The following is a 15,398-nucleotide window of genomic DNA, read 5'->3' on the forward strand; positions in this document are numbered from 1 at the left end:
ATCAATTTCATTAAGGTTGTTTTCCGAGTTTTCTAAATCCTTATGTATTTCGCAATAGTATTATTCGTATAACTAATGATTACATTAACTTAAAAACTAACTAACTAGACGGACAATCAAAATATGTATGACATCTTCGATTAAAGTAAAAAATAAAATGTGTTCCTTATATAGTCTTCACGCACCACTAGTGCTAAATGTTCGACTTCGGCTATAACGACGAGCAGCCGCTGCCACCAACGACACAGGATCACCATCGCCCACTGTAAAATCAGGCCACTTAAGTATGTCGAGCAACTTCAGTTTAAGCTCTGCCGTCGCTGGCCGTTCGGCGGGTAACTTGGACAACATCAACTTAAGCAGCTCGTGTTCTTTGGGGAAAGCCAGCGGAAACTCTTGTGGATAGCTGCCATCTCTGAGATTGCGCAGAGTTTTAATACGTTCCATTTCGGTGCCAAAGAACACAAGCAACTCAAAGAAGATCAGGCCAAGCGAGTAGATATCCACTTTGAAATCATAGTGCTGGCCACGCAGCTGCTCTGGCGACATGTACAGGTGTGTGCCAACCTGTTGCGTATGGCGCGCACATGAAGGTAGCCCAGTGGTATCGCCACACTTTGTCACCATATTCGGTATGTCGGACATGTCGGTGACGAGACCGAAGTCACCGATTTTGATTTGGCCATCTTGGGAGAAGAAAATGTTGCTGGGTTTAAGGTCGCGATGTATAAGTCCCTTCAAATGCACATAGTCGACTGCATCGACGATTTGATGGAAAATACTGGCGATTTGACTTTGGCGCGACTCACAGCGATTTTCGCGCAACCAGTCGCGCAAGCTCTCTTTGCGACAAAGTTGCATTTGTATGTACAGGTATACTTTGTTTTGCTGTGGCTTCGGTGTGGACAGCACTGCGACGGCTGGCATTAATGCCTTGCAACTATTGTTGTTGTCTATATTTACGGAAATGTTGCCGAGCTCTAAGGAATTGGGGCGTTGTTTGGACTTGGAGCTCGCTTTGTAATTGTTACCATTAAACGAACGGTCTGCATCTCTGGAAGTCCATACATCGCCATTTGCTTGGCCATCGCAGCCACTATCACCGTTTGATTCGTCGCCGTTAGCGGAGCGCACAAATTCAATCTGAAAGGAATCGGACAGTTGTGTGTAATCGATATTCTTGCCGTTCTTAGGCAACCTCAAGTCAAACGAATTGGAATGAATGTCAATTGAAATGGCATTTGTTTGCGCCCTATTGCCGTTTTCTTGCTGGTCTCTCTTGGCAATGCAATTTTTGCTTCCAACTAAGATTTCGCTGTCACTTTCACTGTCGTCTCTTCCCTTCAACGCCAGCGACTGTGACTCTGAGCGGAATACAATACACGAATCGTCATCGTCATCTTCGTCAATGCAGTTGTTGTGCTCTTTATCAGATCCACAATCAGTATTATTCAAGCTTGACATCCAAGAGAGTAGTTGACGTTTACGCTCAACCTGCAGCTGACGTCTCGGTGGGATTTGAGCCGATGGCACATTATCGAATGAGGGCAGTGTTGTGCCATCGGGCGTTTCAATTTGTATGGACATCGACATTTCGTGCGCTAACCACTTACTATCCTCCTCCTCTTGCCAGCCTGGTGGTGGTGTCTCGACCCAAGCCTGCAGAGCAAAAGATCAGTTTGTATTAACTGTCAGAAATATATATAATAAATGCGCTATAAACTGACCTGAAAGTAGCGCACAATATTCTGGTGTTCGCAGTTGGCTAAGGTTTTCACTTCTCGCATTACACGATCACGCGACTCTTTCTTATTGGGCAATGTAATACGCTTCACAGCGTATTTGCAATCATCTAATTTGTTCTTCGCCTCGAAGACAACACCAAAGCCACCTCGTCCTAGGCAGCGCATCAAATCGAAGTCACTCTGAAATCGCGAAATGAAATTATCACCCGAGCAGGAGGTAGACTCCGAAAGTGAACGATGGACGTTGACGGATCCATTAGCATTGCCATTTACCGCAACATTTGTGGGCCCCAATAGCGCGACTGTTGACTGTTCGGTGGCCTCATAGGCGGTTGGCACCGGCACATGACGTTCAATCACCAATACCTCTTGTCGCTGACGTTGCCCTATAAATAGATTGACCAACACTGCCGTGGTCAATGCAATCACTACCACTTCCTTCCACCAGAACCACAGGGATAGTATCACTACCTTGACTGGTGCATCGATATCGTCTAGGCTAAAGCCCAAATCATCGCTTACTGTGCGATTAGTACGATTTGCACCTGTGCCAACTGCATCACCATCACCACTGTTTCCTAAATCTTCCTCGTCATCCTCTCCATCCTCCTCATTCTCTTCCCCATCGGGTTCACAATGCGCATTTTCATCTTCTATTTTCGAATCTTCACGCGCATATAAATAGAACCCATTTCCATTTACAAACTCCGAGCCGTTAAGCACTGATTTTGCGGCCACTGCAAATTTTTCCTCCTCATAGGGTACTAACTCATTGCCCTGCACTGCATTATTGGCGTTCGGAAGCACAGCAACTTCATGCGAAGAATCTGGCTTGCTTCCATCTGTTATGGCTTTATCATTCTTAAGTATGGCCAATGAGTTGCTGCTGGCTGGTATGGGACGCCAAGGTATTATAGGCATTGTTGAGTCCGTAGTCAGATGAGAATATAAATTAGACTGATCATCGATTTCGCGACGCAAGTTAACAGATTCCTGAAATATAGCAACGGTTATAAATAATATGTAGGCGAATATATGAGAAAAAAAATAAAATACCTGAATATACAACTGTTTATCGTACATGCCCAGATAAATTGCAGGACTCATAGCATTTATGGGTGGTTCAAATATGTTCTCTTCGTGATCCCACATCCACTGAGCTGAGCTGAACATATCTATCATTTCTAGTTCATCATCGGCACTAAGTTTCCAACCGCTCACAATGGGATGATCGAACTAAAAGAATTAAGTAAAAAATTGAGTAGTCCTCAAGAAAAATAAATTGATTGGATTTATTCTCCATAAACTCGTTTGATTTTAAAGCCGGAAGTGATTTTAGTAGAAATTTTCACAGTTCACACGAAATTTCAACACTTTCGCAGTTTTCTAGAATTTGTGCAATTTAAGGGAACAACCCTCCTATTTCTTCCTCTTGTAGGTTACCTAGGGCTAGCGTTTTATTTGACTATCCGGACAATCCCGATAACTGTTCGAATATCTGATTGAAAAATCCGGATATCCGGATAACCAAATGAACAGATATTAACCGGATAGCCCCTGCCCTAATGTCAATTCTTGATTGCTTGCTTATTAACCTACATAGATACATACCTTATATTTCCACAGCATTACATTCGGATTTGACTTGCTGAACGCACAGATAACACCCTCTGGCACCACCACTCTTATATCCAGATCTAACATAGCCATATCCATGTCACTATATGGACGATCGTGACACTCAGCTGGCTTAATAATATTCAATTCATGCTGACCAACGCTAAAATTCCAACGTTCAACACCGGTACGTGACTCTACAGCTCGTACGGTTTGTGTTTGACGACGCACAACCATTACATCGTCAATAAGTGGATCATGTTCCATTTTCTCCTGGCCACCAACAGTATTTCTACTATTTTCTTCATCATTCAAAGCCGCCTCCCTGACATCTGTCGAATTGATACAACCATGCATGGAACATTCGTATAATAGTTGTCCAGTACGCAAAGACACACCATAGGTGCGGGTCTCCTTGCCACCCGAAATGACCAGATCATCAGAGAATTTCGCCGAAGAACTGAGCAAATTTTCGGTGGTTATAGGTATCGGATCAATAGATTCGCCATCAAATTTATAGATACCACCACTCAGTGATGGTATCATACGCACAAATTGTCCATTGTTGGTCAATTCAAGGCGGTGAATGCTTGACGATATGAGTGGCCCCGGACCGGTTGGCACACTCCAACGTAATTTACCGCCTTTACCAACATCAAGCGCTGACAAGCGTCCGTCCAGCGTGGTTATGTACAATAGTCTGAAAGAGTGGGAAGTTTTTTATTCATATTTTGAAAGAAACGTTTGTACAATTAATTTCGCAGAGGGGTGGTACTCAAAAGACCTAAAATCTAAATAAACGAATATATGTATGCAAATAAATAAAGTACAAAAAACACTCGCTATTTACGGTAATCTGAAACATTTATTTATTTGTTTAGCTGTTTAACTTTTGGATTAGCACATACATATGTATGTAAGTATTTATTTGCATACATACGGTATGTATGCAGTAAAATTTAGAGACAGTCTGACAAAGCGCTAGTTCCGAACTATATATATCAGAACTATCTCTGAACTAGTGCAAAAGGAATGCAGAGCGGTACAGTTGAAACTTTTGATGGTATTGTGCAAATGCTCACTACTCGTACAATACGAAAGTAGCTCAGCGAGAAGACTCCGACTCAACCATCGTTGGTCGCGAGTTCAAATAGCGGTGGAGGCAGTTGTGAGTTTTCAAATTTGATGATTTGAAATTGTTGCGTGCAGCTTACAATTTATTTTTTTGTTTTAATAAAATATGTAACAAAAATGTAATCTGTAAAAGAAATGAAAAAACGAAAAAAATGTCCAAAAATCGAATCTCAAATACGTTTTTTTTATAAAAAAAAAACAAAACTGTCCGAAGCGGAACCGGTTAAAAACTGATGGCAAAGTAATGCACTGGCCAACAATTGCCATCGCCAAGGACATCGCCGTGTAAAACTGAACAGTTGAAAGCATTGCTTGGGTATTGAGCTAGCACAAGTAATGTCGGCAAAAGGTCTAGTTCTACGCTAGTTCTGAGCTAGTCAGATTTTCTGCAGGGTATGTACAAATGTTTATCTCCATACAAAAATACATTGTATATGTGTACTATGAACTAAAGACCAACGCCAGTCTAGATAAGCGGCCTTGCCTTTCCTATCGATGGTTACCACACAGTCAGTTCTATGTAACTGGATCGACTCTATTTATGTATATCTGACACTCAAGAGCATTTTCCAAAAACTCTTTGTGGAATTTGTATGCTATTACAACAAAAACAACAACATGCCCTTTTAATTTTCGACAGACACCAATTAAACAGGAATTGGCTTGTTGATAATGAAATCAGTCTATGCATAGTACAATAATAAAATTATAGTTTAAAAAACTAAAACCTCCCTATTATAATTGCCATTCGTACTGTCATCAGGTATGTAACTTGAGAATAGAAATCGCTGCATCTTTTAGGCGCATCAATATTACATAGTTACATCCCGAGTTAATAAAAGAAAGGTAATAAAAAGCTATGAAATCTTCTTTTGCTGAGGTATAAAACTGTGAGCTTCCTCTTACGTATTTTGATTTTAGTGCTCCAAATGTAGCTTAGAAACGCTGCTTATCACACTTCGCCATCAGAATTGGCCAGGTTTTTGCGATTCGTTAATTTTGTAAACTTTATTATGTCGACTAATTAACTGTGTTTGTAGTAATAGTGGCGCAGCGTAGTTCACCACCACCCGTACAATCGTCTTGACAGTCACGAGTAAGGTTTCTATGTACGCACCCGTTCCCAGTAACAGCTGGTAGCGAAGAGATTTGACCATGTAAAGACAACGGTTCTTAGAGGATGTTGTCCTCGTCCCGCTGCTGAGGGCTGGAGCTGAAATATAATTTGTCTCCTGTATGAAAATGGTTATCTCTGGAACTTTTCTTTGCAGAACGTTATATACAATTAATCTGCAGCAGCGAGATAGTGACCTGTATTTTGTGACACGTGGGATGATACAATAATACTTTCCTTGCTGCCACTTTTGTTGCGTAAGCTGATGGCCCAGTGGATGTCCCGGTATGCGTACCTAATAGATGATCGTACTGGCACGTTTTCTATGAACTACTCAAATTCCTGTGGTGTCGTAGTTACTTCAGATCGTTCAACGCATTGAGGTCGGGGTCTCGTGAATATTCCTTCGGCAAAAGCTGCATGGCCATGATCCGGCGTTTTGTTCAATGCCCGCGCGGGCTAGATATGTTCGAAGGAATGTCTCCGAGTCATTCTGGTATTGTAGAGCTAACCATCTCTAGAATGAGTGCTATTTGACTCGTTGATGTTAGTTGATTCTACCGACAGCGCGAGGAAATGATTTATTGTGAAGACCAAGACCTAAAAGGAGAAGGTTATCAATTCGCCGGATATATTTTTTTATTTATGTTACCGCATAACTTTGGACCGCGTTAACCATTTCTATAACTCTTTTTTTTAAAGGCAAGGTGTTACCTCACAGGTTATTTTATTTAAATCCGATCAATTGGATCATGAAGAAATTAATGATAATCTTAACTTTTTATATGAGAATCGAAGTCCGTTTTGTTTTTTGCTTAAAAATTACTTGTTTTAAATATATTTTGTTCTTTTAACAACAGTCGTGTTATTCTGACAAATATTTTTTAAAGAAAAAAATAAAACCGAAATTAGATTCTCATATAAGAAGTTAAGACTATCGTTAATTTCTTCATGATCCAATGATCAGATTTAAACAAAATTAGCATGGGGCACCTGTGAAGTAACACCTTTCCTCCCGACGAATTGATAACCTTCTCCTTTTTTTGAAGTCGGTTAAAAAACTATTGGCTTCTACATAATTTGTTAAGTCATTAAAACTGTTGCATGGCATTATGATAACGAGGTTAGTATCTTATTACTCATAGACTTAATTTACGCTTGCAAATATGGTTCGATTGCTAGCAACATTTGTTGCGTAACTAATGCAGCTCGAAACCTAGCGCCTCCGTTTCTCTGATAACCCTTACAGTATTTTTAAGTTTTCTCAATACAACTAAACAAAATAAAAGTATAAATAGGTAAGACAAAGCGCAACTCACGCTATTCATAATTGCATCAGACTCTCATCTTAATACTCTACCTACAGTGACGAGCAAAACTGTAACATGGTGTAACACTTTTTAATTCACCCACCGCTATGCTTCCAAGTTCTAACGACTTTCATCCTTTGGTTGTATATTCTTGTTGGTACATCCCTGCTCCCTCTCTCATAACGATTTGAAGTCAATACAACAACAATAAAAATCCCAGCAGACAAAAATGTAAATTAAGGCAAACGTTACAGTTTTGCACTTACTCTCAGTTTTGCATTTTACAGTTATTTTTTACTTAGTTGGAAGTCAGATGACTTTTTTCTGTATTGTAATTTATTGAAGAAGTAATCACCAGTAAATAATATAGTTAATCAGGAACCATAAATGTAAATAATAGATTTACTGTGGAAAGGCGGGACCGCAGGAAAGTGGCAAAAAATTTTAGAGTTTGTTACTTGAAAATATTTTTTTTTTTTTTGTAATTTAAAGTTACTTCCTAATTCTTTATAAGAAGAATTAATTGGCCAGCAAAAAAGCTTAAAACGCCATCTCCAATTTTAGATTAAATTATAAAATTATAAATTAATTTCAATGTCCTTTAAAAAATTAGTGATAGATTTATATGCTTTGCCATTAGTATTTTGATGAAATTCAATTAATGATGAAGTATTTTTGAGTATTGGGTATTTATCACGTGAATTGTTATATGTGTTACATTTGAAAATTATATGATCAGTATTTTCAACTGTATTAATTGAAAATATTTAGATTGATAAAAAATATAGCCTAAAGTGTTCCCAAGGGCAAAGGAAATCTATCAAAAAATATTACGGTCCAATATCTTTGAACTTCGCAGCAAGTAGCGATGCAGCCACTATTACAGAAGCGCTTAAGGTATTAAACTTTAATGCAAATCAGTAGACAGCGAGGCGACAAATTGCCAAATTAGCGCAAGGGCATCATAAAAGAAGAAAAAAGCTAATTTGACCAAAATATATGTACGAGAGTGGTAGCATTTTCCGAAAACCGGACCGTTGCCTATTGGGATATGTTACGCCTTTCAGAATGCAATAAAAAACATATTTTTAAGTTTCAGTTCAGATGGCCGGGCATGGTATTGGATCAAAGACCCAAATTAAGCCCATGCGCAACATGTGAGGCAAACTGTGAATCACAGTGGTCGTTCAATAATAGTTTGGGGTTGTATTTAAACAATTTTGTGGGTCCGTTAGTACGCATTATGCGTAAGGAACAGTATCTGTTCATATTTCAACAAAATTTGCAAGATGTAGTCGAAAAATGAGAGTTGCTGCTGACAAATCACCCAAAACATACTGCATATGTTCGCAAAGACTGGATACAAAATAAAAAATTTGCTCATTTGAAATGATCTCCACAATCCGCGGACATAAATCTTATCGAGAATTTGCGAATTCAACTAGAAGCACAGCTTATTAAGTATCCAAGTCCGTATAATCGAGTACATGAGCTGTGAAAGCAAACTAAGGATATATGGAGGATATACCTCCAGAAGTTTTACAGAGATAACAAGTAAGAAAGTCTAAGTTTGGGCAGAGCCGAAAATTAAATACCCGGCGCAATTATTAAATATATGCTTTTTCACCTCTCCGAAACCTACCGCTAGATGGTAAGCCGGGGTGTATCAATTTTGAGTAAATTAGCGTCCTTCAATTTCGAAATATTGAAGTTTCAAGCATTTCTGAAATTTACCGTTATATGAAAAGCGGTCGTAATTTTAGTCCGATTTCAATAATTTTCAACCCTTTGCTTATATGAGGAAAGCACAATAACCACACCGAGTTTGGTACAAATTGGTAGAACGGTTACCGATATAGATATATGTGATCATAAGTGGACGGTGCCACGCCCATTTTCCAAAATTTTACCATAAACGTATTTCTTGGTAAAGAATTGTTGCAAGCATCAATTTTGAATAAATTAGCTTTAATATTTACTGATTTATCGAAGATTTTGTACGGACAGGCGGACAGACGGACAGACGGACGGACAGACAGACATGGCTTAATCGATTTCTTTTTTCATCCTGATCATTTATGTATACATTTATCTATATCTATCTCGATTCGTTTTAGCTGTTACAAACAACCGTTATGTGAACAAAATTAATATACCCTTGTGCACAAGTGCGCTCGGGTATAAAAATAAGATATGCCAAATCGCACCCAGTAACTAAAACAAGCAAAAGGGTACTGAACATTGTGTTAGTAGTTCTTTTTTCTCGTTAAAATTGTTATAAAGTTCTTAAAAATATATGAGTGCAAAACTGTAACATCTGCCTTAATTTACATTTTTGTCTGCTGGTTTTATTATTGTTGTTGGATTGACTTCAAATAATTATGATAGAGAAAGTACAGGTGTACCAATAATAACATACAACAATAGTATGAAAGTCGTTAGAACTTGGAAAGATAGCGATGACTGAAGTAAAAAGTGTTACACCATGTTACAGTTTTGCCCGTCACTGTACATATGCCTCTGTACTATCAATATAAACATTGATGACTCATATTTGTGGGTTCATTAATATGCATGCATAAGTACGTACGCACAAGTACTTAAAGACAACTAGTTCATGCTTCCATTTCGTTGCAGAACAGAAACATAAAGCAAAAGCGCGCCAAAATACCAGCCCCTTTTCGGCGCAGACTCGAAAAAGCCGGTAAGAAGCATATGAAATGTTAGCAGCCCTATCCAAATCATCAGCGATAGCATTCTCTCATTCTTTGCGTCTCTTGTACCTACATATATCATCAAATTGCAAAAGACCACATCAGCTCGAAAGCCGCAGCCTTTGCTTGTAGGTGCAGTATCTTCTTAAATACATATATACGCTAATAAGCTCGTTGGAGCCGGGACTGGTCAGCTGTTCACTCCAATGTTTGGAATGAAATCAATCGCAAAAAGAAGGCAAACAACAAAACCAAGCAAGAATGAACATGCGCATAGCAAAATATGAAAAATAAAATAGGGAAGAGAAATGTGGAATCGCTGAAGGTAATATAATTTCTCTAAAGCCTCTGCCGGCGTCAATGTCGCGCAATTTCACTGGCGCTGACGTTACTTGTGAAATTAAGTATGTGTGTATTTGAATTATGCCTTTTTATAATTCTAACTCTATGCATGACTTCAGAAACAATATTATAATAAATATATGGTATATGCTCTAATTTGATATACCACTAAATATCCCCTGGTTGATCTTTTTTCCAAGTGATCTTTCTTTTCATATAAAGTAGTAATCAGCAAGAGGCTTAAATACATGTTTTCAAATTCCTTTTAAAGATTATATAGATTTAATAAAAGTAATGCTATTAGCATACATATAAACATGTGCAATTTTATTGATAAATGCGAAAATGTTTTCTCAGACCCATTTCATCTTATCAGTACAACGCGGTATTTGTATAGATACAAGAAACACTTAATTTTTGTGGTTTTATAGACAGGCTACCCAGTTCTTAATTTATTACTACTTTCGTCGAAACATTTTTATTTGAGATAGCAAGACGAACTACATTTAAACCTACGGGAATGTTTGAGAACTCTGTTTCAAGCAGTCGAAGGCCTTATTTAATAACAATTATAATGCCAAGTTGGGCTTCTATTAAAAAATTAACTGAAAATTTACGAAAACCACTAACAAGAGTCACGTAATGAACATAGAAATTTCGAGAATAGTTTCGAATATTCGATATACACATACCTACTGTGTACTATGTAACTACCAAGTAACTGCAAGTGATTGCAATTGCAAATTCACAATTCGCTTACCTTCGAGAAATGGTGCTATCTGGGTTATCATCATCGCAGTAGGGTATAGCAGCAGGACGACGATCCAACTGCAACATAGGTTGTTCATCTATTTCTTTCGCACTCTCAACACTGGCACTTCCCAAGACATTAGTTATTGTGGCAGCAGCAACAATGGAGGTTATCATGGTGAGATGGAATAATGATTTACGATACTTCCTAATTATGTTCAAATCGTTCTGAATATCCATATTATAAGGTGTGAAGCCGCAGTGGCCACAAGTGATCGAACTAAGCGTCGACTGCGTGGTCAACGCAGCGCAGTGTGTGGCAGAAGAATGCTCACACCACAAACGACCACGGATTAAATGCAACTTAAGCGACGCGTACACGGACCGCAAAAGGAAATGATTAATGTGAACTGAATAGCGTTCTTTGATAATGGGATAGGTGAAAGAGAAAAGCGTGGAGCACCCAACAACGACAGTGCTCTTTGCTGCATTACTTCAGCTGTACCGGTAATCGACTTTTGTATACCACAAATTCCACAGCGGGAAATTTAAATTCTGAATACAAATTATGCACAATTGTATGTCTATTTTATAGGTAGAAATTAATTAAATATCTAATAAAGGCCACAACGACGAAAACAATACGTCCAACCACAAACTTTTGCAATGACAGCTGTGAAAGAACTGTCAAAATGATCAGGTGGCATAAATTTCCTTTTTCCGCTCGGCTACATTAAGGGTACGTTTGGAAAGATGGTTTTTTTGGGATTGATTTCAAAAATAGTTCCAGTAAATTCGATTAGTTTAAAGGAAATGGCATAATTTTGTTATGGAAATTTTTTAAATATTTAACAAGTAATTTTTACCAAAAAAAAAAACCGACTTCGGGTGGGCTTTAGTAGTCAGCCGCACCTTGTGTTTTAAGAAAACCAGGTGGAATTAACAATTGAAACTTATTCAGCATGTTAAGGGAGGAATCCTCTAAAACATGTATAACTAAAAAATATAAACAATATAATTGTATATAAGTTATTTGTTGTTAAAATTTCTTAAGACGTTCCACTTGATTTGCTTATCAAAGAGTGCATTTGTCACATACTTTCATATATATAAATGCACATAACACTACCTAATTGTTTACACACTTTTATTTTATTTTATCTTGTATATAAATCACTTTAATCCAACCTTTATTAACTTGTAATTACATAACCCCTGCAAAAATCGTTGGACCATGTTGTCTATTTTTTGTTGTTGTTGTAGCAGCATACAAATTCCCCAAAGAGTTTTTGGGGAGTGTTGCTGGAGTGACAGTCCTTGGCCAAATATAAATCTGGGTCGTTCCGGTTACGTAGACCCGACTGTCGTGGGAACGTTGTCTATTTGTGGTATATTGGAGTACTTACAAAAGTGTTACTCTGACATGCTGTAGCGGATCAACTCGTGTCTCTGCACCAGCTTATTGTTTGTTACCCGATAACTGCTCGTGCTTTAACGAATGTGATTGAAGTTGAGCATTTGAAAGCACATTTGCCTGTCTGGCTGTAGCTGAAGGTGTTGTTGTTTTTGTTGTAGCGGCACTACTAAGCCCCGCCTGTTTCGGGTCGACTTTTAATCATTATCGTCAAGCTCAACTAACGGTAGGAACAGGAAACGAGCTGTTTCGATGGGGTCGGACCAAAGGGAGAGGGGTGTTAGTTGAGTCGGATTGAGCTGGCATGTGAAGAGGTGGTTGGTGTCATGGGGGGAGTCTCCACATGCCGGGCACTCATTTGGGATGTTTGGGTCTAGTCTGGACAGGTAGCTGTTTAGGCGGCTACAATATCCAGACCGTAACTGAGCCAGGGTAACGCGGATCTCTCTTGGTAATTGAAGCTCCGTCTCTTCCACAGGTGGTGATTGGGCTCCGATAACGACATTCCTAGGCCGGGAGTCGAGGTAGGTGGAGACAGACTCCCTATGAATGTCGTTGATCGCTCGTCTGTACGTCATTGGGTCCAGTGGTTGGTCTGTGTGGGTCTGGACTGCGTCCTTGTACATGAATAGGTGCCCCCTGACGTGCCTGGGCGGAGGCTCCTCCTCCAGCAGTGGTCTGTTGGGGTGTTCACTTCTGTGGCACCCCACAAGAAACTGCTTACAGAGCATCTTGTTGTGTTCCCTTACGGGGAGCACTTGGACCTCACTGTGTAGGTGATGCTCAGGCGTCATCAGAAGGCACCCAGTCGCTGTCCGGAGTGCGGCGTTCTGACAAGTCTGTAGCTTCGTCCACTGCGTCCAACTAGTCCCCGGTGACCAAACTGGCGCAGCATAATTTAGAACCGGCCGGCCAATTGCCTTGTATGTTGCTAGCAACGTTTCTTTGTCTTTGCCCCAAGTGCTGCCGGCGAGCGACTTGAGGACCTTGTTGCGGCTCTGTACTTTGTTGGCAACTGCGGTTGAGTGCGCGGAGAAAGAGAGCAGGCTATCAAAGGTAACCCCTAAAATTTTCGGGTTGTTCACCGTCGGTATAGGTGTGCCGTCGACGTGAATGCCTAATTCAAGCCTGACCTCCTTCGTCCAGGTGGTGAAGAGGGTCGCCATTGATTTCGTTGGGGAGAGGGTTAGGCTCCTTGCAGTGAAGAAGCGAGAAAGACTGGAGAGATAGTCGTTTACTTTTGAGCAGAGGTCATCAATTCCATTCCCAGACGCCAAAATCGAACAATCATCAGCGTACGAGATCAGGGAAACTCCTTCAAGTGGCTGGGGGAGTTTCGAGATGTAGAAGTTAAAAAGTAAGGGGGAGAGAACACCACCTTGTGGAACCCCTTGTTTTATTCTTCTTGGTTTCGAGGTTTGATCTCTGAAGATTACTGATGATTGTCGACCACTCATATAATTCGCCGACCATCGCTTCAGTCCCTGTGGGAGAGAGGAGGCCTCAATGTCTTCTAGCAGCGTGGAATGGCAGACGGTGTCAAACGCCTTTGACAAGTCCAGCGCTACTAGGACAGTTCTCTCACAGGGGCGGTTTCGACTTAGGCCACGAGTTATCTGGGTGTTTATGGCGTTAAGTGCTGTTGTTGTGCTGTGCACTTTACGGAAGCCATGCTGATGTTTCGCTGGGGTTAGGTGGCAGGTGAAGTATGGGAGCAGCAGGGCCTCAAGTGTCTTCGCGACCGGGGAAAGGAGCGTTATCGGGCGATAAGAGTCTCCTCTGTTGGCGGGCTTCCCCGGTTTCAGCAGTGGGACTACTCTCCCTGATTTCCACACATCAGGAATGATGAGGGTGGTCATAGACAAATTGAGGACCTCCGTGAGGTATGCTACCCCCACAGGCCCCAAATGTTTCAACATCAGCATACAGATTCCGTCGGGTCCAATGGCTTTGGACGCTTTCGCCTTCCCGATGGCCCCCTTCACTTCACCGCTGGTGAAAACAAGTGGTGCATTGTTTTTGGGCAGTTTGTGCAGCCTCCTGGTCACTCGACGTTTGGCCTTGTCTACCGAAGGATGCAGTGTGAATTGCCGACTGAAATAGTTCGCGCATTTCTTCGGGTCCGATGAGGCGTGACCTTCGAATGAAATTTCCACTCTGTCATCACGCTTCGTCGGGTTGGACAAGGACCTCACGGTTGACCAGAGCTTACTCACACCAGAGGTGAAGTTACAGGCCTTCAAGTGCTCTTCCCACTTTGTCCGCTTGTGTTGATTTACCAGTTGCCGAATCTCCAAATTAAGTTCCCTCAAGCGAGGGTCCCCGGGGTCGACCTGGCGTAGGTGGTCACGCTCATTTGCTAGTACAGCTGCTTCAGCCGGGAAATTTGGGCGAACTTCCGCGATACGTCCGGACGGTATGAAGCGAGCTGCTGCGGCTGTGACTACCCTGCGGAACTGGCGTTCGCCAGCATGTACGTCTGTGGGTGTGGGGAGGGCGGCGAAGCTGCTCTCGGTAACTTCCGCGAAGCCGTTCCAATCAGCTTTGTTGAAGTTGGTGTAGGTTCGGTGATCCGCGGGAGCAAAGTCGGTGGGCTTATTGATCGAGATGATTATGGGCAGATGGTCTGATGCTAACGTTAGCATAGGTCGCCATGATATGCTATTTATCAGACCAGCGCTAGCAATTGTTAGGTCTGGCGAGCTGCTGCAGCTGCCCACAATCCTGGTGGGGGCGTCGTCGTTCATGGTGCAGAATCGTCTATCTGCTCAGCCAAACTGTTTCCCCTCCGATCATTGGCCAGGCTTGAGTGCCAAAGATCGTGGTGCGCATTGAAGTCACCTACTACCAATCGATTTTCGCCTCTGAGTAGCGCACCTATGTCAGGGAGATATCCAGCCGGGCAGCAGGTGACAGGGCGTATGTACACGTTAAATATTTCGAGCTCGACATCGCCTGACCGGGCAGCTATGCCCTGACATTTGTCGCGTACACGTGTCGCCCATTTTCAGACCACCATTGTGGTTGCCCTGGCTAGCTCAGCGATTGGGTGGTCGGGATCCTTAACCCTTGCCACAATGGTGCCGGGCGGACGTGGCGGCTCGTTCACTGGCATATCACACCCACAGGAAGCCCACCCATCCATGGACCGCCTGATGTGTCTCCTTGCGGTCTCCCTTTTGCCGTGCTCCAATTCCCCCCCCTTAGCTTACCCCCCTTGTCATCTTCGCCTCCCCTGCTTAAGGGATTAAGTCCACA

At 41.4% G+C, this 15,398-nt stretch overlaps 1 protein-coding gene across 1 annotated transcript; it reads right to left on the reverse strand.

Annotated features, from left to right (window-relative positions):
- Positions 1–6: 6 nt before the first annotated feature.
- LOC118745956 (eukaryotic translation initiation factor 2-alpha kinase-like) lies at positions 7–11,474 on the reverse strand. Its single transcript, XM_036479641.1, has 5 exons — positions 10,737–11,474; positions 3,357–4,062; positions 2,802–2,981; positions 1,728–2,738; positions 7–1,659 (listed from the first exon to the last, which is right to left on the reverse strand). The coding sequence occupies exons 1-5, from the start codon at positions 10,964–10,966 to the stop codon at positions 178–180; spliced, it is 3,609 nt and encodes a 1,202-aa protein (XP_036335534.1). The 5' UTR covers positions 10,967–11,474; the 3' UTR covers positions 7–177.
- Between the last annotated feature and the right edge of the window lie 3,924 nt (positions 11,475–15,398).

The sequence above is a fragment of the Rhagoletis pomonella genome, unplaced genomic scaffold (assembly GCF_013731165.1).
Source record: "Rhagoletis pomonella isolate Grant_MI unplaced genomic scaffold, Rhpom_1.0 Rhpom_scaffold_00001, whole genome shotgun sequence".
Lineage (NCBI taxonomy): Eukaryota > Metazoa > Arthropoda > Insecta > Diptera > Tephritidae > Rhagoletis > Rhagoletis pomonella.

Coding starts and splice junctions, on each gene's coding strand:
- LOC118745956 (XM_036479641.1), bottom strand. CDS start 10,966: ATGGATATTCAGAACGATTTGAACATAATTAGGAAGTATCGTAAATCA. Junction 2,982..3,356: donor TAATGCTGTGGAAATATAAG/GTATGTATCTAT, acceptor TAATTCTTTTAG/TTCGATCATCCCATTGTGAG. Junction 2,739..2,801: donor ATAAACAGTTGTATATTCAG/GTATTTTATTTT, acceptor GCTATATTTCAG/GAATCTGTTAACTTGCGTCG.